Source organism: Setaria italica, chromosome VI (assembly GCF_000263155.2).
Source record: "Setaria italica strain Yugu1 chromosome VI, Setaria_italica_v2.0, whole genome shotgun sequence".
In the NCBI taxonomy this organism is placed as follows: domain Eukaryota; kingdom Viridiplantae; phylum Streptophyta; class Magnoliopsida; order Poales; family Poaceae; genus Setaria; species Setaria italica.
Genome location: NC_028455.1, coordinates 5,134,704 through 5,159,806, shown reverse-complemented (window position 1 = coordinate 5,159,806; position 25,103 = coordinate 5,134,704). Strand labels below are relative to the sequence as shown.

At 48.4% G+C, this 25,103-nt stretch overlaps 1 protein-coding gene across 1 annotated transcript; it reads right to left on the bottom strand.

Moving 5' to 3' along the window:
* Positions 1-20,497: 20,497 nt before the first annotated feature.
* Positions 20,498-22,807, bottom strand: LOC101784082 (F-box protein PP2-B10). The gene is made up of 2 exons (XM_004972787.4): positions 22,138-22,807; positions 20,498-21,102 (listed from the first exon to the last, which is right to left on the bottom strand). The coding sequence occupies exons 1-2, from the start codon at positions 22,596-22,598 to the stop codon at positions 20,637-20,639; spliced, it is 927 nt and encodes a 308-aa protein (XP_004972844.1). The 5' UTR covers positions 22,599-22,807; the 3' UTR covers positions 20,498-20,636.
* Positions 22,808-25,103: the final 2,296 nt, after the last annotated feature.

Genomic DNA, 25,103 nt, shown 5'->3' with positions numbered 1-25,103 from the left:
GGTCGGAAGATAGATGCCATGATAGGCAGGGGGCAGGGCTGATCGACATGACCAGTCAAACAACAAAGCCAGCGTTCACAGCCGGCTCGAAGACATGGCCGATGCTCGGGTAACGGACGAAGACCCGTTAGGACGCGAACCGGAGTGGGAACGCGCCAGGACAGAGGGGAGGCCAATAAACCCCAGGTGGTGCCCCGACGGATTGACCAAGTCACAAAAACGGAGAATCCAGCGTCTCCGCCAATAGGAACAACAAGAGGAAGAGCAACAGAGCACGGCAGACAAGAAGGAAGGAAGGCCTCAGGTGTGGCGCCCTAAAAGGAACGGTAAAAGGGACGATGAATCGGCGGGCGACGAATCGGCAGCCGAGATCGGCATGGTTTTCATACTGCCGATGGAGTTCATGACTCCCGCCGATCAACAGGACGTATCGGAGATAGAAGAACAGACAGCACAGTTGGCTTTGGAGCCAATGATGGCCACGTTCGAAAAGCCCAAAGATAATGAACGACAACATATGAAGGCATTGTTCCTTAAAGGGCATGTTGACGGTCGCCCCCTTACTAGATTGATGGTCGACGGAGGAGCTGCTGTCAACATTATGCCGTACGCCGTACTCCGAAAGCTGGGGAAAAGCGATGACGACCTGACCAGGACGGACATGATGCTCAAGGATTTCGAAGGCAAGGTGTCAAACGCTCGCGGCGCTCTCTGCGTCGATCTCACCATCGGCAGTAAGACCCTTCCTACCACTCTTTTCGTTATTAATGGCAAGGGATCATACAATATGCTTCTTGGCCGAGACTGGATACACGCAAACTGCTGCATCCCGTCAACTATGCATCAGTGCCTCGTACAATGGGTCGGTGATAACATCGAGGTGGTCAAAGCCGACTCCGCGTACAGCATTGCAGCAGCCGACACGCAGCAGTGGAGCTGCGAGACCGTCAGATGCATATCAGGAAGGGTGTGGGAGACCGATTTCCTGAAGGTCACCGATTTTGGCCTACAGCCGATCCGAGCAGTCGGCTCCGAAGACGCAGAATAGATGGATCAGTTCGCTCGAGAAGATGGGAAGCTGGGGCACGGATTCACGTCGGCCGATTCGTTAGAGATGATAGACTTAGGTGATGGAACCAAACCAAGGCCGACTTTCATTAGTGCAAATTTAGATCCGGAATACAAGTGTAAATTGACAAATTTGTTAAGAGAATTCAAGGATTGTTTTGCTTGGGAGTATCACGAGATGCCCGGTTTAGATCGATCTATTGTTGAACATCGGCTACCCATAAAGCCAGGGTACCGGCCGTACCAACAACCCGCACGGCGTTGCAATCCTAAAATCTTACCAGACATAAAAGCTGAAATAACTCGGCTAATCGAAGCAAAATTTATTCGGCAATGTCGTTATGCCGAGTGGATTTCCAATATCGTGCCGGTATACAAGAAAAACGGGAAGTTACGCGTGTGCGTTGATTTCAGGAATCTTAATCAGGCCACACCGATGGATGGCTACCCCATGCCTACAGCCGATGTACTGATCGACGCCGCCGCGGGACATAAAATTATTAGCTTCATGGACGGAAACGCCGGATATAATCAAATACTTATGGCCGAAGAGGACATACCCAAAACGGCCTTCAGATGTCCAGGCCATCTTGGTTTATTCGAATGGGTAGTGATGACTTTCGGCTTGAAGAATGCCGGCGCTACATATCAGAGAGCTATGAATTATATTTTTCACAAACTCATTGGCCTCCTGGTAGAAATCTACATCGACGATGTTGTGGTCAAGTCCAAAAGCCACGAGGAACATCTAGCCGATTTGCGAAGGGTGCTAGAGTGTACCAAAAAGCACGGTCTTAAGATGAATCCCAACAAATGCGTTTTCGGCGTCTCAGCCGGACAGTTCTTAGGATTCATGGTGCACGAACGAGGTATAGAAATCAATCAGAAGACCATAGCGGCCATCAACAAAGTCGTGGCCCCACAGAACAAAACTGAGCTACAGTCTCTAATCGGCAAGGTAAACTTCATCAGAAGATTTATATCTAATCTATCCGGACGGATTCAAGCGTTCACACCACTTCTGAAGTTGAAGCCAGACCAGGAATTTATATGGGGAGAAGAACAGTGCAAGGCGTTAGAAGATATCAAGCGATACTTGGTCTCACCGCCAATCTTGGTTCCCCCTCAAACTGGTAAGCCGTTTAAACTGTATTTATCAGCTGATGAAAAAGCTATTGGGTCGGCTCTGGTCCAAGAGTTTGAAGGCAAAGAGCGGGTAATTTATTACGTCAGTAGAAGGCTTCTGGACGCTGAAACAAGATATCCTCCGGTGGAACGTTTGTGCTTGTGTCTTTACTTCTCATGCACTAAACTCAGGCACTATCTACTGTCGGCAGAATGTGTAGTCGTATGCAAGGACAACGTAGTAAAATACATGCTATCACTGCCGATACTAAAAGGGCGAATCGGTAAATGGATCTTAGCTTTATCGGAATTTGACCTGCGGTATGAATCGGCAAAAGCCGTCAAGGGTCAAGTCATGGCCGATTTCGTTGCCCAGCACTGTGGACCGGAGATCGCCCTCGTGGAACTGGCGCCTTGGCAATTATTTTTCGACGGGTCATCATGCGGGGTCGGATCAGGAATCGGCATCGTTCTCATATCGCCTCGGGGGGCAAGCTATGATTTTTCTCTGCCGTAGAAACTGCCGCTACTAACAATCAAGCGGAGTACAGAGCTGTATTAAAAGGTTTACAACTATTGAGAGAAGTCAAAGCCGATTCTGTTGAGATCTTCGGAGATTCTATGCTTATTGTGGATCAACTAACCGGAAGGGCTGAGTGCAAAGATGACGTATTAAGAATTTATCACGAAGATTGCTTACAGCTTTTAAAAGAATTCAGATCGGCAGTAATCGAGCATGTTCCAAGAGACCGCAACGAAGAAGCAAACAAACTCGCCCAGCACGCATCTGGGTATCGGCCGATTCTGGGCGCTATGGCCTTAGAACTTGCAGCCGACGACTGGCGTAAAGAAATTGCCGATTACCTGAAGGATCCGTCTAAAAAGGTGGAGCGACGAGTACGCTTTCATGCCACCAAATACGTACTGCTCGAAGATGATCTGTTCTACCGAACGATCGACGGAGTCCTTCTTAAATGCCTTGGGACAGAAGAAGCCAAGACTCTAATGGGAGAAATCCATGAAGGGGTATGTGGAGCACACCAATCGGCACATAAGATGAAGTGGATGATCAGGAACAACGGGTACTATTGGCCTACAATCCTTGAAGATTGTTTCGAATATTATAAAGGTTGTCAGGAGTGTCAAAAATTTGGAAATGTCCAACGTGCACCCGCATCGGCCATTAATCCCATCATCAAGCCATGGCCGTTCAGGGGGTGGGGAATAGATCTTATCGGCCAAATTTGCTGTAACGACCGACCCCTAATCTCTCCCAGTTAGTTTTGATCTCAGCCCTTAAACCTCCGTCAGTTACTCCGTTGATCGCACTTAAGTGCTCAGCTTTCCGCCAGTTCCGACCCCTGAGATCCGACCCCTACTACTTCGTTCCTTTTTTCTGACCCTGGCGAGTTCAGCCATCCTTCGGATCCTGTTAATCTTCCTCACCCGCGAGATCTTTTTCCCGATCCCCCGCTTCAGCCGCACTCGAGTTGCCTGGCCGCCTCAGAACCTTCCTGCCGCGTGGCTCGCCTTCTCCGACGCCACCGCTCAGTTTTGTCTCCGGCAAGCGACCGAGTGGGTTCCCGCGCCCTCTTCCCTAATAGAAGCGGAAGCCCTCTGCACCCCTTTCTGCAGAGCCTCGCTCCCCGCGCCAATCATCACGATACCAGATCTCGGCCCTGGAGACCAATGTCGCCCGTCTTTTCCGTCCTATCCGGCAACAGTTGCGCCGCCCGGTCGTCACTACACGACGATTCCCCCACCGCCAACTCCGACCGCGGCCGCGACAGTTCCTTTCCCCGCCCTGTCAGACACCGCCCGACAATCTGTTGTTCCGCGCTCTCCCCCGCGCCGCGTCCGCTTGTTCTCCCACCTGTGCGCCCTCGATCCTAGCGCCGTTTAACCGGTCGCTTCTGTCACCTCTTCCGCACGGCGACGCCCGCTTTCCGCCAAATCTCAACTACCGGTCTACCCGCGCCTACGCCGCCCTGACGAAGTAGCGCAATGATCGCTGGCGTCACCCCCGGAGTTCTGTTGCACCGCCCGGTTTGCTCAATCGCCGCCACGGCAGAGCACTCCATTGCTTCTCCCCGGCCTTCGCGCCGCTCCCCTTCCCTCTCTCCGCAACGTTTCCGTTCCTCTGCTCCCGCAGCTATAAAAGGAATGCCCCCGTCGCTGGAGTTTCCTCCACCTTTGTTGCCCTTAGTTTCCTCTAGCTCCCTGCTCAAAGCTCCTAGAGCCATCCGCCCAATCTTGAGAAGTTCTTCTCCCAGTTCCTTCTCAGTTCATCCAAGTCGCCCCGCAGCTTGCTCCCTTGTGCTGCGCAAGAGCTCTCTTGCGATCTGCAAGAAGCACCGCCGCCAGAGCACCGCCGGCCTAGGTCCCTGCTCAAAGCTTTAGTTCCGTGCCCAAGTCTGCCTCTTCCCGACCCCAAGCCTTCCTTTCAGGAAGAAGGTGAGTGCCGACCCTAAGTCCGCCTCGACCGACCCCTCCTATCCGCCCGACCCCAGTTCCGTCTCGTCCGACCCTGTCTGTTTGCCGACCTTTGTCCGCCTCGCCCGAGGGTCTGGCTGTGATCTTTCCTTCAACTTGAGGGTGTAAGTGTAAAACGTGGGAACCCTTCCGCGCTTACGTCTGAGGATCCCAGTTATCACACCCTCTAGTTCAAGGATCAAACCACTCGTTTCTTCCTACCCTTACCTGTTGATCATCATCCTCTCTCTCCAACCGCCTCCCACTCCTGCTCTTTGTCGCAAGTTTCTGGGCTCAGGAGAGCCAGTGTTGCGGTCAAATCAAAACGTTTAAGCTAACCTTTGCATTGCATCCGTGTAGAGCTGCATCTCGCTGACGGCTTCTACGAGCTGCACCCGGCGCCCGAAGCAGAAGCTGTAGCCGAGTTCCCGCCCGCTGAAGTCAAAGCCGCCCCTGAAGTCGAGCAGTTTCCGCCCTCTTTGGTTGCAGGCAAGCCCCGGTTGCATGGAAACCCTATGTGTTCTTGTCAATTTTGCGCATGCCTTCCGAATAGCATGTTGTGCATTTACGTTTAGGAGTTGTGTGAAACCCTAGATGCGTGACTTAGTAACCCTTGATATGAGCACTAGCTGCTGGACCGAGTAGCTGCATTGCTTAAATAGGAGACGGTAAAAGCCGAGTGATCTCCTGTCACTCGCGAGTTGTAGGAGTTGCATGTTTACTCTCTGCTACAACTATAAGGACGGTGGACGGGGCAGGGATGGGTAACACTTTGGTGGTCGGATGGTTGCCCCGTCTGTCTATGAAAACTTGCTAAGGCCCGACAGTGGTGGTGTTCGTGATCAAGTGTTTGAAAGTACTAGCCTCATACTTAGTATGGGATGAGGAAGCCTAGTACCTGATTGAACCTAGACGTGAGCGGTCGCCCCATTATTCTTGGAACGGAGTTTCCCCTGCTGGTTGTCGCACGTGGTGGCAAAGCGTGGTCACAGGACGGCAGAGGCCGGGTCTGTGGAACCTTGCACCAAAGGAAATGGGCCCGACACGGGTTAGGGGATCGATGGGGAAGGCCGACACAGGAAGCGACCTCCGGGTGCGCGGATGTCGTGGGGCTAGGTTCACCATGCATGGTTAAAGAACTCGAATCGATTCGTCTGCCTCTCACAGTTTGAGATTGCTTGATCGCTATGTCACCCTGAGTAAATGAGGAATCTGATGATGGCAATGATGTTGTTTTTATATATAACTTGTTTGGCTCGATGTTTGCTTAGAATAGGTTGCACAACCTAGACTGGTAAGTAAATCTAGAACCGGAGCTAAAACTTGAAAATAAGGTACTTAGAGCTTTTGGCAAACAAACCCCTCAGCCAAGAAGCCTTGCATGTCTAGAAGGAGGAGTAGCCCGTACCCCTATCGGTTAAGTCTTGTTGAGCTTAGTAGCTCAGCCTTGTTGTGGCTCCTGTTTTTCAGGTGAAGTTGCAGTTCCCGACCCCTCCCTTGTTGGTGTTTGGCCGCCCCAGCTCCCGCCAGGCTGGACGGTCGAGTGGGACCCCTCCTCGGACGGCGAGGAGAGGACTCAGTGATGTTCTGGCTGGCCTCGCCCGGACGTCCGACCCCGACGAAGTCTTCCGCTAGTGTTTTCTCTGTTGTCTTTTGTTATAAAACTCTGATGTTAAAATTATGATCAAACTCTTGAGTAAGACCGTTTAAACTCAGTGGACTTGTTGTATTCTCTGTAACCGCTCACCTTCGTGTGGGTTTGCTGAACTCGATCCTGTTGAAGGTGGTTAAATCGGATGAAATCCGACGGCGCTTCGTGTTAGCTCGAGTTAATCAGGAGTGTCGCATGTCAGGCGGCTGAACTCTGATTAATCAAGCTAATCCGAGGTGGTTCCACCACATTTACCCACCGTCAAGCAAGGGGCACAAGTTTATTCTGGTGGCTACTGATTACTTCACCAAATGGGTGGAGGCGATTCCGTTGAAAGCCGTGACATCGGCTATCATGGCCGACTTCGTAAGAGACCACATCGTCTACCGATTCGGCATCCCTCAAACTATAACAACCGATCAAGGAACAATGTTCACATCGGGGGAATTTGAGGAATTCACGACCGATATGGGCATCAAGTTGTTAAATTCTTCTCCGTATTATGCCCAGGCCAATGGTCAAGCAGAATCCTCCAACAAAGAAATAATCAAGTTGATCAAAAGGAAGATTGAAGAACATCCGAAGAAGTGGCACCTATGTTTGACTGAGGCCCTATGGGCATACAGGATGGCTTGTCATGGGGCTACTAAATTATCTCCCTATCAGTTGGTGTACGGTCACGATGCAGTGCTACCATGGGAGTCGAGGGCAGGATCGAGGCGTATTTCGCTCCAGGACCAGTTATCGGCCGATGATTACTCATCACTTATGAAAAGGGAACTTGACGATGTGGCTAGCCAACGATTGAGGGCCCTGATAAGTATTGAAGAAAATAAGAAGAGAGTAGCCAGGTGGTACGATAACAAGGTCAAAGTCAAACAGTTCTCCCCCGGAGACTTGGTATGGAAGTTAGTACTGCCGATCGGGTCGAAAGATCCTAAATTCGGAAAATGGTCCCCTACTTGGGAAGGGCCATATAAAATCGGCAGATGCGCTCCAGGAAATGCTTACATTTTGGAAACAATAGAAGGAGAAGAATTCACTAGAGCCCTGAATGGAAGGTACTTAAAAAGATATTACCCTAGTATATGGGTCGGAGCGTAAGAAATCAACCATAACACAATCACACATAGCCGATACAAGTCGGTTTAAGAAGCACATAAAGTCGACCGGATCGGCCGATTGCATCCATTCGGTACGGGCGACGGATTACATGGCCGACAAAACGTTAGTCGCCCTTAGAACAAAAAATAAAACAAAAACAAACTAATTGTTCTTCTTCTCAGATGCCTTTCCATTCCGCTCCAGGCGCGAGGCCCCTGCCGCCGCAAGGACGACTGGCCGAGGAAGCAAACGGGTCATATCGGTGGGAAATCGCTGGCCGCCGTTCCTCTCCATGAAGTCCAGGACCGTGCGGGCTGCCGAAGTGACGTCATCTTCAGGCGCGTCACGATGACGACCCCTCACGGTTGGAGATCGGCGATGACCTTCGCTCACTACGGAATCCAAGACCGCACGAGCCTCTGCAGTAATGTGGTCTTGGAGCTCCTCTCGATGAGCCAGAATCAGCGCCTTGTCCTCCGGGGTCAATGGATCTTCAGAGTGGATGCACTCGATGGCGCGCACGAGCTCCGGACTGAGGCGTTGGGGCTGAAACAAAGAGGGGATAAGGCGAAGCATTCTTTTCCTAAAGATCTAAGAGAAAAAGGTCAGGGCTTCACCTGATTAACAGAAGAAGATGACGATGAAGCCATGACGAAGCAGTCGCGCCGATAAGAAGAAGAAGAAAAGAGAAATAAGAGCCGAGTTGATACTATCGGGAGTAGGCGCCGAGGTCGATATTTATGGGGAAAAATGCGTGGACATCTGGTGAGGCCACGTCCTATCGGTAATAAGGAAGGCAGTAAATAGAGAGGGCGTCGCGAGGGATGGTCAAAAAGGATAGTAAATGTTCGTACAAAACGGTCAGTGTTTTACAGGTTACCCAAAAGGGTATCGATAGCTGTGATGGCCCGGCGCCGGATCTGATCGGCAGAGTCAAGAACCCGTTGGTCTTCTTCCACCGATCCAGGGACCTCCGATGTGCTGCGGTGGAGTCTCAGAGCCTCATGAGCAAAACGCTGCCTCTCCCGTGTCAAATTGGCAATAGCAGAAGGTAGCTCTTGAAGTTTGTTCTCTTCGGCACTGATTGCTTTGGTCACTTGCTCCATCTCTTTGGCAAGTTCCGCCCTCCGACGCTTGAGGCGGTCTATTTCACTAATGATCGCCGGGCGTGAGTCTTCTAGAACATGGATACGCCGATGCGCTTCTTGAGCCTGATGCTTGAAAGCGTCTTCATCTTCACGAGTCTTGGCCAGTTTCGCGCGATCGGCCATGTGACAAAGGGCCCTAAAGACTGGGATCCTCATGGACTCGATGAAGGCCGCCGGTGCCAAGGCCTCTTCCGCCTCCTCTGGTACTCGTCCGCTGACGTCACTGAAGAGCTGCCGAATCGGCGAAGCATCTTCTACCAATCGGCCGATGTCCCCTTGTAGGAGGGATCGGATGCTGGTAAGTTTAGCTCGGACGTCATCAGGAACAGAGCTTAGAGCAACTTGGCGGGACGCGACTTCCTCGTCATCAGAAAGAGCAACCGCAAAGGAGAAGAGGCTGTTGTTGGGAGAGTCTTGTTCCTAAGAAAATAAGGAAAAGGGATGAATCGGCGGGGAATCAGAGCAAATCGGCTGGTTGAAAGCTGGTTTAGGAACTTACCATTTTGAAGCAAATTTCTTCATGCTGCGCTTGTGAAGCCGTCGTGTCTTGCTCAGTGGCCTGCGCCATAGGCTCATCTGATGAAGAAGACTCCACGACAATCGGCGCGGTGCTCGGACCAGCCCCCTGAGAAGAAATCGGTGGTCGAGAAGCGCTCGGTGTGCCGATGGCCTGCGTCGAAAAGTTGATTAAGTACATTACGCAAATACCCGAAGGAAATCCGCAAGATAAATACTATACCTCAATGGATGAGGACGGGGGCGCGTTGGTGACCGGTTGAGTTATCGCTGATTGTGGTATTTCTATAGGGGTGCTCTGAGAAGTACAAAGTTAAGAAGAGTTAATATCAAGATGACAATCGGAGATAGTAAAACTCGGGCTTACCTGTATGGCTTCCAACAATAATGATGCAGCAGCCACCCCGGCTTGTGTGATGGCTTGAGTATCGACACTTTGAGTAAACTGGGAAGGCGGTGCAGTCAAAGTTTCTGCCGACACAAGCACAGGAGGATCCGCCGATTCCGTGCGAGCCCGGACTCGGCGACTAGTCTTTTTAGTGGTCCTCTTATGAACTTGCTTTGATCGGCCGGCAATCACGTCAACAGACGGGGCGTTATAGCCGATAAGAGGGTAGGTGGTATATGGATGGCTCTCTATTAACCGTCCGCTGCGGCTGTGCGTTGGAGGGGTCCGATTCCCGGCCTAAAGGAACAATAAAATCATTAGTGCTCAATCATGTTGAGAAGAATAAAAATCGGCTATGAGGAATACCTCGGCATTTGGGTCAATGTTTGCCGGATCCAAAAGATTGCAGTATGCCGATGCTGAGTTACAGAATAGAAATTGCTTCCATTCGGCCCACCAAAGTTTGAACGGCTGGACGGCAAATGGAAACAATAGCCAGTCATTCAAGTTAATCGTACTGGAGTCCGGAATTCGGTCTCGCAACCGACCGTAATCCAGGCCAGATGTGAGCACATCTCTGAACTTAATTCGGCCAGCAAAGTACACTTGTATCGGCAGTTGACCCATGCCGAATTGTCGTGCTGCAGTAGACGGATTGTAGAATTTGTACGTAGGGGCATCCTTCCCTGAAAAGAAGTTGGCCGGTAGGAGTCCTGGTTTGATCAGTCCTTAATAAAGATTTTCATCAAACCGGCCAGAAGACGAATCGAAGCAAGTGGGGAGTTCAAAGACTGGGTTGTCTCGCTGATACGGGAACCAAATAGATGCGTCTTCATTAAATCCATTGTAAAAGCACCGAAAGTACTCGGCTATCTTTGTAGCAGAATACGCACAACCTGGAAAAGCTGACGCCGCTTCACCAAAGGACATGCATCGGCGACGCTCGGTGGGGTCTTCCGCCGATTCGATGTTGGGGAATGTCATATGGTCCACCGGCTGCCGGGTGATTCTGCTCATGTAAAGGTTCAACCATAGATTGACAAACCACCAAGGCCCGCCTGGATTGCCGATTGGTTCTCCCTTGGAAAGTCTTGTGCCGATTTGATGAAGCATGTGGTACACGGCACCCAGTAGATGTTTCCCTAGAGGAATATGGTCCCCTCTGGACAGTGCTTCAGCTAAGGGTTGGGTGTTGGTTGTTGGGCCGGCCGCTCTTCCACAAAAGAAGTGTTTTTCTAGCCACATCATCAGGAAAGCTGTGTGCTCCCTGTTCTCAACGGTACCGGTCTTCTTGTTGCTTTTGATGAAGCCTTTCCAGCCGTCGATTCCCCTTGTGTCCAGCCGATGTGACGTTGTGGTCAAAAGGCGGAAGGGTGTGTCAGAGGAAGATATGTCCAGGCCGGTCAAGAGGACCACATCGGCCAGTGTGGGGGTCATAGGACCGTGCCCAAATAAGAACGCATTAAGTGCGTCAGACCAAAAATAGGAAGCCGCCATCACTAACGGCTCATTTTTCTCCATTTGAGACAGGGAGAGGTTGATGCACTGGCCGATTTTGAGCTCTTCCCACAAGACGCTTTTTGACGCGGCCACCCGTTGGTACCATTTCCTCCAACCTGGGGTTTCTTTCGGCCAGGATCTGAAAGTACCCACCCATTGATCTAAGTTCATATCGGATCGTTTGAAGGGTATCCGGTCAGTTTCCGAATTTATAAGATCTATCGGATCTGGGTCTCCCATAGGACCGAGGCAAACAAGGCCAGGACTTCCCGTGAGGTGAATAGTAATTCTATGCCTAACCGCCTAAAGAAGGAAAAGGAGTATGGAAATGTAAGAAACAGATCTAAGATAAATACGTTGCCGATAGGGGAAAGATTCGGTATTTACCTCTGGGATAAAGTTCTGAGTAATCGGTGTGGTCGCCGATGCGGATGTGGATGATGGGGCCGCGATGGGGATCGCCATTGGGATTTCTGTTGAAACTCTTTCATCTGTGGATGGAGTGACGGTCGTCGCCACCACCACCGGAGGCGTTATCTCTGGAGCATCGCGTGCGGGGGAGCTGCCGGAAGGAGCCGCCATTGAAGGGAAGAGGGAAGAAATAACAGGAGGTGGAGCTAGAAAGCTTCGGTGGCAAGGGAAAGTGTTGAAAGAAGAAGGATGCGCGCGCGTTGGGAAAAGAGACGTGAGCTTGAAGATGAGGTGCGGTGAAGCGCTATTTATAGGATGCTTGAAGAGGGGGTAAAGATGGAATTTTCACCGCGCCGGCGCTTCGAGTTTTTCGGGGGTAGTGGCTGTCGTGGGCGCCCGTTTCAAAAAATTGCAATGATCAGCTGGGAGACCGCGAAACGGAAGGATATTTTCACTGCGGCCGTTTCGGAAAGGAGGTTGTAAAGAATTTCGAAGTAAAAGACTGTTTTACTCCAAAACTGGGGGGCATGTGTTGACGCCAGATTTCGTCACCAGTAGAGTCGACGCTAAGAAGAAAGGAAATCGGAGAAGCACAGTTGGGAATCGGCCAAATGGTGCTATAGTGCGGAATCGGCTGGCGACTTTTGTCTCACTTCAGGACGAATGCACCAGAGTCCCAATCGGTGATCTTTTGCCGATGAGAAATTGGCCGATTTGGAGGGTGGACTAATTGGGCCTGTATGGGCTTGGAAAGGGATGGAAGGATAAGGTGGAGGTCAGCCCACGAAGCGTGGAGTAACTAACCTAGCACGAATTGTGCTTGTAGATATTCGTTTTCTGTTTGAATTAGAGATAGGATTCTAGTCGGTTAAGAAGTTATCTGTACGGGGCTATAAATAGCTACCTTTGTAAATCTGTAATCATCAACCAATCAATACAACAAACTACTTTTTCCTCGTACTTACTTTCAAGCAGGCGACTTCGCCACTACTTTCCTCTTTTTTCACGAGTTCGTGCAGGTTGGCAGGGCTGCATCATCTTGATCTCCGGCCGATTCTGTAAGTTCCGCTTATCGAGTAATATCTAAGCTTTAACTTCGGGCGCATCGCTGTTGTTTCGTTTAGGTTTATTCACCAGTTATCGATATCTGCTAGATTTATAGGTTTTACCTGTTTTTCTAGTCTTTATCATCAGTTATCCAGCTAGGAATCGGTAGTGTCGGCTCTCTTTACTTTCTATTGTCAAAATTCATCTATTGCCGATTAGATCTATTCCTAGTGTTGTTATCATAGGCTTTGTACCGATTACTCCAATAGTCTCCCTGTCTACAAGGCTATAGGGATCAGGCTGTCTTATAGCCGATTTCATTATCACAGTAAATCGGTCGATTCGCCGATAAACACTCTCGATCGGAAACTTAGCCGATCGTAGTTTCTGGACCTGACACGTGTTCTTCCTTGCCAATCAACAGGTCAGATTGGCTGGCACGCCGCGCGAACCGCACCAGGGCATTCACCCGAACAGGAGCTAAGCAGATTCTCCCGGGTCGTGTGTTGGTCGCTGGGATTCGGTTGACCGATTTCTAGCACCAACACTACCCTTATTAATGGTACCCTTCCTTTCCTCTCTCCCCTTCCTTCTCTCTTCTCCCTCCTCCCTCCTCCTGCTAGATGACTCGCTCGCCGAGCTCCCGCCGCCGCTGAAGCTACCTGCGGCGCCCCTAGCAGCAGCAGCACGCCGGCCGCCGGTCCCCAGCAACCGCCGCTTCAGCCCAACGCCAAGCGCCCCCGCCGTCCTCCTCCACTCGCGCTCCTGGCCCTCGCCGAGCCGCCGCTCGTGGCCCTTGCCGCTGCCTGCTTCGAGCTCGCCTGGCGCGCCGACACGTTGGACCGCGACGCACTCGTCCGGGGGTTGCGGCGGCAGGGATGGTGGATCCAGTGGTGGCGGAGGCCGGACCACCGTGCCACTGGCGATGGAGATGGATTCGGGAAGAACAGCGGCAGAGAAAGTGGATGGCGCAAGGGGGGGTGCGGCGGATTGGGTAGGAGCCAGCAGCCACGGCCAGCCAGCCGCCCCCGCCGACATGCGCGCCGGCGGCACCGGCGGACCCGCGCTAGGCCTCCGCCATGGCCAGGCGGGGGGCTGCATGTGGGCCGGCAGCCGAGCCGAGCACCACCACCGGCAGGTCCTGCGGCAGTAGAGCGGCGGTGAGGATGGCCTGCAGGAGCCGACGGCGGCGATGCGCCGGCGGCGGCGGCGGATGCGTGTGGAGGCGTATGGTGCGGGTGCGGATGGGGATAGGGGAGAGAGAAGGTGCGTAGGGGGACAGACAAGTAATAAATGAGGGGCATAGGTTGTCCAGCCCACCTTTTAACAAGTTTAGCAACCAAAAACTTGCTAAAGTGCTAAACTTTAGCAACTCAACTTTAGCAAACTTTAGCAAGGGTGTTTGGCAGTTTAGCAGCTAAAAGTTGCTAAACTTTAGCAACTAAAGTTTTAGCAAGGTGGAACCAAACACCCCCTTAGGATATGAAGTTACAATAATTTGATATTAAGCTATTTGAGGAACCAATCACTATAATGCAGACCAAATTATCGTGATATAGTTATGATAATTCGAATGCTCAAGACGACAACATAGACTATTTACTAGAATCAATATGTCGCATACTACACTGTGTCGTAATTTACTGTAACTTAGCCTATATGTTGACTATAATATAAGGTGATTTACCACCATACAGATTGAAACAAGTGTTTTCTTTAATATAGAATCTAATACTAAGTGTTACAAGAAGATGAAGGACACTTAGTGTAATATAGGTTTTTTTTCTAGTTTGTAGCTCATAGATCGTACTATTAAGAGGGGTTTCAATGACAGTAGCTTGACCATACAAGGCTAACTATGAATGTGATGCATACTCAGTACTCTCTAGCACTTGGTAGCTCAAACAACACATGGAAGAACTCAAGAAGCAAAGAAATTGACGAAAAACTTAAAGGAGATTAAATTGGATGAGTTGAAAATTGAAGGACAACGTCGGATATTCCGATGCCCAATTTTCTAGTTGTGTCGGAGCAATTTTCTCAGACTGGAAATATGGAGTCAGGCATCAGTTGTTCCGATGTCACCATCGGATGAATTTTTTCTTAGCAGCGGATGTTCCGATGCTATGTCAAGAAGATCATCGGAGCAAGCATACTTACTTTGCCAACTTCAAGAGAGTTTTGGTCAAAAACGCCTTCAGCACCGGATGTTCCGACGGCTGCTAAGTGAGCATCGGATGAATGCGTCAGAGGAAGCATATTTTCTTTAATTCCTTCCAGAGAGGTTTTAGCCAAAACGTCTTCAGCACCGGATGATCCAACGCCTAGCTCAAGACCATCGGATGAAGCATCAGATGAACTTTTCACTATTACTTTTCTAACGGTCAAAATTTTGGTTTGTGAGAGACCGGATGTTCCGACACCCCGAGGAGGAAACACCATCGGAACATCTGATGGTGTGCTTTTCTGTTCACACTTTTCCAACGGCTAGCTGCTGTTCCCTATCCTATATATACCCCTCCCTTGGGTCATTTTAGTTGCTCTTGACACCTTGAAGACTTCAAGCAGCCCATAAGCAGTTGTGAGTGTGCTAGAGCCAAAGTGTGATTAGTGAATCGCTAAATCTCAAGATTAAGGACTTCTCTTAGTGTTGAAGGGTGGCACGTGTGCATCTAGTTCATGGCTTAGCTGAGTGTTGATCAAGTGAAGCATTGAAGCTTGTTACCCTTGGTGGTTGACGTCACCTGGACAGTCTTGGTGACCCAGAGGTTCTTAATGAGCTCTTGGAGATTGTGGGAGCTCCAAGAAAAAGATTTTATACACGGTGTGAAGCTTGCCGTTCCGGAGATGGAGAATGAGCATTCTTAGTGAAGCAATCTTGTCTTTGTGACTTGAGGGAGCAAAACTCTTAGTGAGTGCTCCAATATGGATTAGGGGGTAGTGTCAACTCCTCGATATCACTGGAAAAAATCCGGTTATCTCGTGTCCTCACTCTTTACATTTCAGCACTTCTTTTGTGCATTTAATTTTTGCAATTCACTTGTCTTTTTGCTCTTGTTCAAGTTGTGCTCATATCTTGCCTTAGGAAATGATGATCATGTTAGTGTGCTCTCCTTGCCAGGTTCCTTGTTTGCTAGCGTGCCTAGTTTCTAGGTTTGAACCTTGTAGTTTGGGCAATACTAGAAATCTAAGCTAAGGTTTGCTTTTATTGTTCTAGAAATTTGAAAAAATCCCAATTCAAAACCCCCCTTCTTGGACCACGAATCCTTACAACACTGCACTATTTTAAATATATCATACCATTTACTAATTTGTTTTCATAAATTCTCGTAATTTAACTGTACATATTTCTCGTAATTTTACTAGACCTTCATTATCCATCATATGATGGTAAAATCACCATATAATTTATTACCTTTTAAGTAAATCAATTTTACCACGAAGTTTGTGCGACTGAATTTATCCATGAAGTTCACTGACTTGAGTCCTGATTTTGTAGCTTCTAATTATATTTCACTATGAAATGTAGGAAAATGTGCAGCCTCTATAGATCTCGCCTCCTCTTCTGCGACCTTTTATCATCCAGACGAAGCCAATCTGCAGGATCGGCCTCGCTAACCAACTCAAGGGCGCCCCTAAAATCTACATGAGCCATTCAAACTGTTGTAATAAGTTGTTCCTCGAAGCAATCTTTTGACACAAAATTGTAGCAACTCACCATGATAGTTTATCGTCTCTAATCCTTTTGAACTACTGTAATTACTAGTAGATTAACCGGTCCCTCAGCACATCTTGACGGAAGCTTGTGTCAACATATCCCATTGTAGTTGAGCCGAAGTTGCGACAGCCATGGATTTGTTGTGCGAAACGACAAGATCGAGGCTCCTGCAGTCCTTGAAGCATATACATGCATGAAGCGTCAACATCAGTTGATTTGGGGCTTATGCCGGATCCTTAATAAATGGCCCGGCGATATGATGAGCAACCTGATTTTCGTAACTTCAATACTGATCGGCAGCCTGATTCTCGTAACTTCAGCATTATTATATATCGTAACATAGATTTAATTAGCAGTCGTCTGATTCTCGTAACTTGAGCATTATTTACCGTAGCTTGCAGGTATTAGCTCTACATGTAAGCGCACTCTCGTTTTAGTATTCGCGTAACACTATACTTGCGTGCACGTATACAGTAAACCGTGCTTATGTATGCTCGTAACAACCCACCCTGGCTAAGCTTGCATGCAGCGAATTCCCAAAATCAGCGTGAACTAGTTATCGCTAGGAATCCCGTGTCCTGGTTCGGTGGGCACTCGAATATTCTAGTATTGATCTCATGGTAGTAAACGCACCAATTAGCGCTAATTACTGCTATGGAAGGGTCGGCTTGTATTCCCATCGTGGGTCAGCTCGGCTCATAAAACCCATAAGGCCCCGTTTGGATCATTGGAATTGAATTCCATCCTAATAATCATAATTTAGACACAAATTAATTAAGCTAATATAATTGTATGTGGAATATAGTTGTATATTATAGTTGGTGATATGGGGGAGATACTTATATGCTGCACTTCTACTATAGAGAAGCAAGTCTAAGAGCGTGTTATAAGAATTGAATTCCATTCTAATAACCATAATCTATAGAATCAATTTCCATCTCCCACCCCATGAATTTAAGATAGGCTTATATCTAAACTTTGGAAAGTTGTGGAATGCCACATTCCAACATAAATTAACCTACTCCATTAAATACATTCCAATTCCTTCAAAATGAAGGGATCCAAACGGGGCCTAAGGGAACGCGGCCTCGCGTAAAAGCTGGTGGGCACGGGGACCGCACGAATTAAAATGACCGGATTGGCTTGCTCGGCTCATCTGGCGCACCCGTTGGATCTGGCTACAGAATAGCCTATTTTATGAACGGTCACGGAGTAGGTCAAGGTTCTTGTTGATTCGAAGTGCGAAAAGTTTCGGTCTTTCGGATACCATATTCAGAGGAAATTTAGAAATTCTAGACTGGAATTTAGTTGTTTGACCGGTCAATAATTTATATTTAAATGGAATTAGGCTAGAATTTGATGGAAATATGGGAACTTAGCACTCCTGGAAAAGGTGGTGGGTAGAACTGGGAGATATGGTAATGACCTAAGGAGGAAAACAAGGAAAGCACATTGCATTAATTATTCTTGGATTATATTCGTTAGCTTTACAAGTGAGAGAAGCACGATGGAGATATGCATCGGCCTGTTCGCTTCAGCTTATTCAGTCGGCTTATCAGCCACCAAACAGTATTTTCCTCTCACAATAAATCAGCCGTTTCAGCTTTTCAGCTGGCTTATAAGCTGAAGCGAACAGGCCCATGGAATTCATGTTTACTCAAATTTTTATATCTAGCTAGGGGAGTACGTAGGATTGTACATACCTTATGAGCGGCGGAATATTTAAACTTGTACCCAAAGTTTTTGATCAATTTGGTTTTATTTTGGTCCTCACCGTACCGTATCGGGAGCCAGGCCATGCTGTGAATGTGGGTGACGGGAGCGTCAAAGAAAGCAAAGGGGAAGACGACGGAGGAAGATGCGGCCGTGCTCTTCGGATCGCTGCCATGGCTTCATTCCTCTCCGGCCGCTGAAGCGCAGTAGCATGCGTCAGCGAAGCGCCTGTGGCCAGGAGTTTCACGGAGTTGCAAATTGGACGAAGCAACCCTAGCTAGGCCTCGTACGGAAGAACCCACGATTGGCTCCAGCTGCCTCCGGTGAAGCGAAAAAAAGGAGATTCTTTTTCACAACCAACGACTCCATGAGTCTGTTTATTAGCTAGATTCCGGGGGCAGTTTGAATCCAGCAGCGCCGAATGCAAGAATCTGGTGCGCTTTCCCAGGAATCATTTATTGGCTCGGCAAGGAGTTTTCGCGCCATCAGAATTTTCTAATCAGAATTTTCTAATCGTAACGTGTTTGGTTACTCACCTGAATTTTTAAGATAAGTACTAAATATAGACTATTTACAAAACTTATTACACATATGGAGGCTAAACGACGAGACGAACTAAGTCTAATTAGTTCATGATTTGACAATGTGCTGCTACAGTAACCATTTGCTAATTATGGATTAACTATGCTTAATAGATTTATCTCCCTATTTAGCCTCCATCTGTGCAATTAGTTTTATAATTAACTCATATTTAGTCCTCCTAATTAGTCTCCGAATATTCAATGTGACACGGACTAAATTTTAGCTCGAGAAACCAAACGCCCCCTTAGCAACGTTGTTTCATCATGTTTCATTTTTTTAATAAATATGATATTAATTTTGATTAATACTTATTTACTCATCTTTTCTAATAAAAAGCTAATTAGGTATCGTCTTTTCTTTAAGCAGGTGTTAATATGATTAATATTAACATAAATGAGTTCATAATTATAACTTGTTTTAGTTCAATACGACATATAAAGTTATCGATTAGGTGTTATTACACATAGTTTATTTTTCAAGGTTAAATGTTTAAATGGCATAATTTGTACATGAATCTTTATAAATAAAAGTTTACTAGGTTTTACATTGTCTTTTCATATACAAATATAATTTGAATTAACGTATTTTCTAGAAGTATCCTTTACATATATTTTCTAATTAAAAATAAATGCAGCATATATATCTTGTCTTTCCTTTAAAACCAAAGTTTCTCTAATAAATGTGTGTCTTCAACTCGTTCTTAGTGTTCATGCATCTTCGTCATCCTAGAATCGAGCCCTATCCTTTAGTACGCTCTTTTAAAGCTTTTCTTTGATTGGTGTATTGTTCTTAGTTGTACTTGTTTGTTTGCTTTGTATGGTTGTGCCAATGATTGCTTCGAGTAAAAGGATCGTTGTTCGAAAGGTTTGAAGATTAATAGTTTCAAGAGAGCAAGAGCTAAAGAGCAGTAAGAGTAATTTTTCGTTGGAGAAAGTCAAGTGTCCCTAACCATCCTTCTATCTATACTTATTTATAAAATACTATGCATTAATTGGAACATGGAGCGACCACCTAGGAAAATAGCGCAACCACAAGAACTACATGGCTCTAGTTTTGGCGAATTAATTAGAGACTCTAGTCTGAGGTAATCTTACCGAAAGGGCAAGAGGGGAGGTGTTCTTCGCAGTCTTGAGAGAGGTTTATGCTCTACTTCAATCTGAAACCTTAGTGGGTTACTACTTGCTAGCTTAGCGAATCTTTGTAAAGGTCTCGTAGCGTCCCTATGTAGTCACACCTTGGTAGTATGATAAGTGCCTACTTTTGCACAGCATGGTTCTTTTACGCGACTTGTGGTGCAAGTGTACAATCTCTATAGAGTGTAAAACTGATATATCAGTTGTGCTCACGGTCAAGAGCGGCCTGGACCCTTATATGATTAATAAACTTGAACATAGACTTAAATCCTTATTCTGTGTACTCATCCTTACTAACTGCTGCTCAGAAGAAGAGGTTGCTATGAAATTTGCTGAAGATGATGCTAAGTTCTAGGTGTATGTGACCCTCAGTCAATTGCCTGTGAAGTTTAGAGCCTCCATTTTCAGAATTAAGCTATATATCTCCGATTGACTCGTAAGTTTTTATTTTTATTTATATTTATTTACGTGATACTGTTACTATTATTCACTGATGATATCACTGTATGTACGAAATTTGATCCTAGCATGAATATATATTTAGGAAGCAGTTGGTTTTGTTTGGAAACCGGGCGTGACACCGTCCAACCACGAGACCGTCTCAACCATGACAAGAGTTAGCAGAGAGATGGTTACGTCAGGGCTCCTTTCGCCGTCAGAACGCGACGGATACCAAACAAACAGTACTCCATGGGCGCGGAAGGCAAAACCTGGCCAAACCGGCCAAGGTTCATTTCATACTTGATACTATTTTTGTTTTCCCTACTAGTATAGGATTCAGATTCAAAGGGGCCGGGACCAGCAAACCGGTTTCAGATGCCACAAGATTCTTAGATTCAGATCCTGAGCGCGACCCCTTACCAAACCCAACAGTACCGATAGCTGCAGGCTCATCGTGGTACGTGGCATCTGGCTTGCATGTAACATCAAAACGATCGACAAGCTTCTTTTTCAACATCAGATCGTCGCATGTACAAGTGTAAAAATACCATCCAAGCATTAAGTTCATCCAGCCGATGAACTGAAATACTACACATTTTCACAATTTGCATGGTTGTTGTCAGGTAGAACTTTCGACGACGGGCCTGAACTCGATGCCCTCGACGACAAGGCCGCGCTTGGGGTACCACCCGAGCACCTCGAAGCTCGCCACCACCTCCTCCTCCGGCTCGCCGGCGGTGCTCGGCAGCCGCCCCATCTCCATCTCCCACCACCCGTCCTCCCTCCTCCTCGGCCGCCTCGGCTCCTCGCGATCGCCGCCACCAGTCCGGCCACCGCCGCCCCAGAACTTGCGCGCCTCGGCGTCGTCGGGGCGGATGCACACGTCGTGGCGCGCGACGACGCGGCCGCCCAGGGACACCGTCGTCTCCTGGTCCGGGTAGCTGAGGCCGCGGTGGCCACCCTCCGCCGCCGTGTCGTAGACGAGGTACGCCGCGTAGGGCGTCGCCGGCGTGAGGGACGACGCCGGGAGCGCCCCGTAGATGTCCAGGCACGTGCAGTCCACCAGCTCCGCCACCTCCGCGAACCTGCTCACCATCAGTACTTTAATCCATCGATTCAGGCAGATATAATCCAGATAATTAAGCTAGGACCAAGAGTCATTAGGAGGATTAATTAGGTTGTTTATTGGCTGTCCACGCTGATCGGCTGATGGCATCGATCAGCCGTTGACGCCGACAGGACAGGGTCAGATGTGAGGGACACTCGTACTGGATATCATATCCAATTGCTAACCCAAAATTGTTCAAATTGTTTCATCTCGGAGAGAAGATCAGAGATGACAGTTCCGTACGGAACTACTATTATATTGATCCCTCGATCGCATCTAGTTTGAATGGATTTCATATCCAGGAAGTCATGTATCAGCAGCTGTTTTAAATCTCTGGCTATAGTTTTCAGCAGCAAAACTCTAAAACATAGTAGCTAGCGGAGCTAAATGGGACTATTAGTTAGGAAGTCATATAGGAAAAACAGCCATTGCTTCATCGTACATATACCCTACCTCAAACAGCTATAGACCATGAACTGATGAAGCCGCTGTTGCGCCACAGAATCTTTTCCTGAGGACATGTTCTAGAAGACCTGGACCAGCAGCGTGTGGGTGCCTGCCGGCCACTCGTCGTGCCCAGTAGTGGACGCCCTCATCACTCGCCTTCCTTTTCATCGGCATGGACGGAAAAGGTTAGGGACATGGTGGAGCTTTCTATCACAGTAATGGAGGCTGACTGCGACCGCCAGCTCGATCGCCGCCGGGTGTAAGTTTCAGACCAAATCAAGCAGTTCGATTCTCGTTTCTAAAGGAAAGGTATACGATCGATCGTGCAGCTTTCCTAACAAAGTTTCAATTGATCCATTGCTGTTAAGCTTGGCCTAGCTACCCCTTTTAACAAGTTTTGCAACCGGAAAAGAAAACGAGATAATTTTCTACAGTAGGAAATAATTCTCTGTGATGAGCAACTCGATCGATAGCAGGTGGCGTGTGAGGGAAAAACAATTGTTCATTTAAGGCAAGAAGACAACTTTGAAGTTTGAACATAGGAGAAGAGTGAGGAGAAGCAAACCTGGAGCGGGGATGGGGCGTGAATTTCCAGGAGAACTCGCCGTCGTCCCAGGGCAGGCTGAGCCTCCTCGCCGACAGCGCGTAGCACCTGGCGCCGGTGGCCCTCTCCAGCCACACCCGGCACCCGCCGTCGCCATCACCGACGGCCACGGCGCCGGAGGCGTTGCAGAGGCCGAGGTACGCCTCCTTCTTGCTCTTGGCCGCCGGCGCCGGCGCCTGGTGGAGCGCCACGGCGGCGGGCTTGTAGCTGTGGCCGTCGATCATCAGCTGCTCGGGGAGGAAGCCCCGCCAGACGTGGTCAGAGTCGGCGGCGGCGCGGAAGGCCGGTGACACGGCGGCGCAGCGGCAGGCGTCGCGCGGGGAGGTGAGCGCGATGGCCTGCGCCAGGCACGCATCCGGCAGGTCGCCCAGCTGGGTCGCCGCCGCGTGAGCGCCGCTGCTCGACTGCTGCTCCGCCGCCATATCGATCGGTCTCTTCCCCGATCAGCTTGTGCCAATAATCAGGGAGGGGAACAAGCTGGTCCTCCTCGATAGGGAAGTGTTGCCTAGCTTAGCTAGCTAGCTAACCTTGACACCACGCTCCTCTCAGCTCAGATAAAAAGAGCTCGGCATGGGCGACATCGACGGGCTTCACTGAGTGCCTGAGTGGTAACAAGTCAACGCACCGCCGGTTTCCGCACGCCACTGAGCGGCCATTTCTTCTTTTAATAATGAAAAAAAGTTTCTGGCTATACTTCATCATCCTTTCCGATCAAGGAAACAACCAACATTTATTAGACAGTAGCCAAACACTAATCGGCTCTAAACAAGTTAGACCGTCAGTTCCTTCTACAAATGCAAGTTATAATTATTTTGGGTCCAACCTAAAAAATTTATAAAATAAGCTAGAATAACATTCTACATAAATAATTTAGGAGGAGAAATAAACTAGCTATAATTAATCAACTGATTCAGAAACAAAATTATGCTTTTATCCTGAGCGACCATACATGGGCCAAAGTGCGCAGCAGATTTCACTTTTTCTTTCCAACGCCATAAGTCATCCTCTGATGCCGCTCCCAATGGATTCCATTCCAAAGCGTGGCTGCTCTGACGAGCGGGGCTGTGGCGTGGAGTCAGCTAGAGGGACCTGTCAGAGTGGCCCTGATCGGCCCGGATGCCACTGAAGCTAGCAATGCAAAAAAATTGTTGCTAACACAAAAAAAAGGCATGAAAGAGGATTAGCAAAAAAAATGTTTTGTTTGCTCTAAGAGTTCACTTTCATCTTAGGCCGTATGCACACTGCAAGTTTGCAACTATGGAATTCATGTGTTAGCGCTAGAAATCGGCTAACCGAATCCCCAGCGTCGGACACACCCTGTTCGGGTAATCGTCCTGGTGCGGTTCGCGCGGCGTGCCAGCCAATCTGACCTGTTGATTGGCAAGGAAAAAGACGTGTCAGATCCCAGAGGTTGCGATCGGCAAGGTTCCGATCTCGAGAAAGCTTATCAGGGAATCGGCCGATTTGCCGTAATAAAGAAATCGGCTATGACGCAGTCGATTACCAGGCAGCGTTGATAAAGAAAACTGCTGGAGTAATCTAGACAACGCTACAGCAACAACACTAGGAACAGATCTAATCGGCTATGCGTAAAATAAGTAGGTTAAATGACGAAGTACGAGAAAAAGCCGAAATTGCCGATTCCTAGCTGGATAACTGGTGATAAAACTAGAAGAACAGGTAAAACCTAGAATTCTAGTGAATATCGATAACTGATGAATAGATCCAAATGAAACGACAGCGATGCGCCCGAAGTTAAAGCCTAGAATTTACTCGATAAGCGGAACTTACAAGATCGGCCGGAGGTCAAGTTGATGCAGCCCCGCCAACCCGTACGAACTCGTGAAAAAGAAGAAAGTATTGGCGAAGTTGCCTACTTGAAAGTAAGTATGAGGAAATAGTAGTTTGTTGTATTGAGTTGATGATGATTACAGATCTACAAAGGTAGCTATTTATAGCCTGTTACAAACGACTTCTTATCCGACTAGAACTCTATCCCTAAATTTAAACACAAAACGAATATTTACAAGTACGATTCGTACTAGGTCGATTATCACGCGCTTCATGGGTTGATTCCCTCTCCTTCTTCATAACCCTTTTTAGACCCACACCGGCCCAACTATTCCAACCTCTTAATCGACCGATCACCTCATCGGCAAGGGACAACCGATTAGGACCCACACGTCGAGGGCTCAGACTACTCCGACCCTGGAAACTAAGGTCGGGCGAGGCGGAGATCCTCCCTTGGAGGGTCGGGCAAGGCGGAACTCCAAAGGCCAATCAGCTGATCCTCGACTGTAGCATCAATCGGCCGATCCTCGACTGTAGCACCAATCAACCGATCCTTGACTGTAGCACCAATCGGCCGATTTCCAATCGTCGCCCTTGCATCTCGCCGCATCTTCTAATTTCTTCCTCTCTTAACGCCGATTTTACTCGTGTCAAATTCTGGCGTCAACATCATGTTTACTCAAGTTTTTATATCTAGCTAGGGGAGTATGTAGGCTTGTACATACTTATGAGCGGCGGAATATTTAAACTTGTACCCAATGTTTTTGATCAATTTGATTTGATTTGATTTTATTTTATTTTGGTCCTCTCCGTATCGGCGGAATTTGATTTTATTTTGGTCCGCTGCCATGGCTTCGTTCCTCTCCGGCCGCTGAAGCGCAGTAGCATGCGTCAGCGAAGCGCCTGTGGCCAGGAGTTTCACGGAGTTGCAAATTGGACGAAGCAACCCTAGCTAGGCCTCGTACGGAAGAACCCACGATTGGCTCCAGCTGCCTTCGGTGAAGCGAAAAAAAGGAGATTCCTTTTCACAACCAACGATTCCGGGGGCAATCCAGCAGCGCCGAATGCAAGAATCTGGTGCGCTTTCCCAGGAATCATTTATTGGCTCGGCGAGGAGTTTTCGCGCCATCAGAACT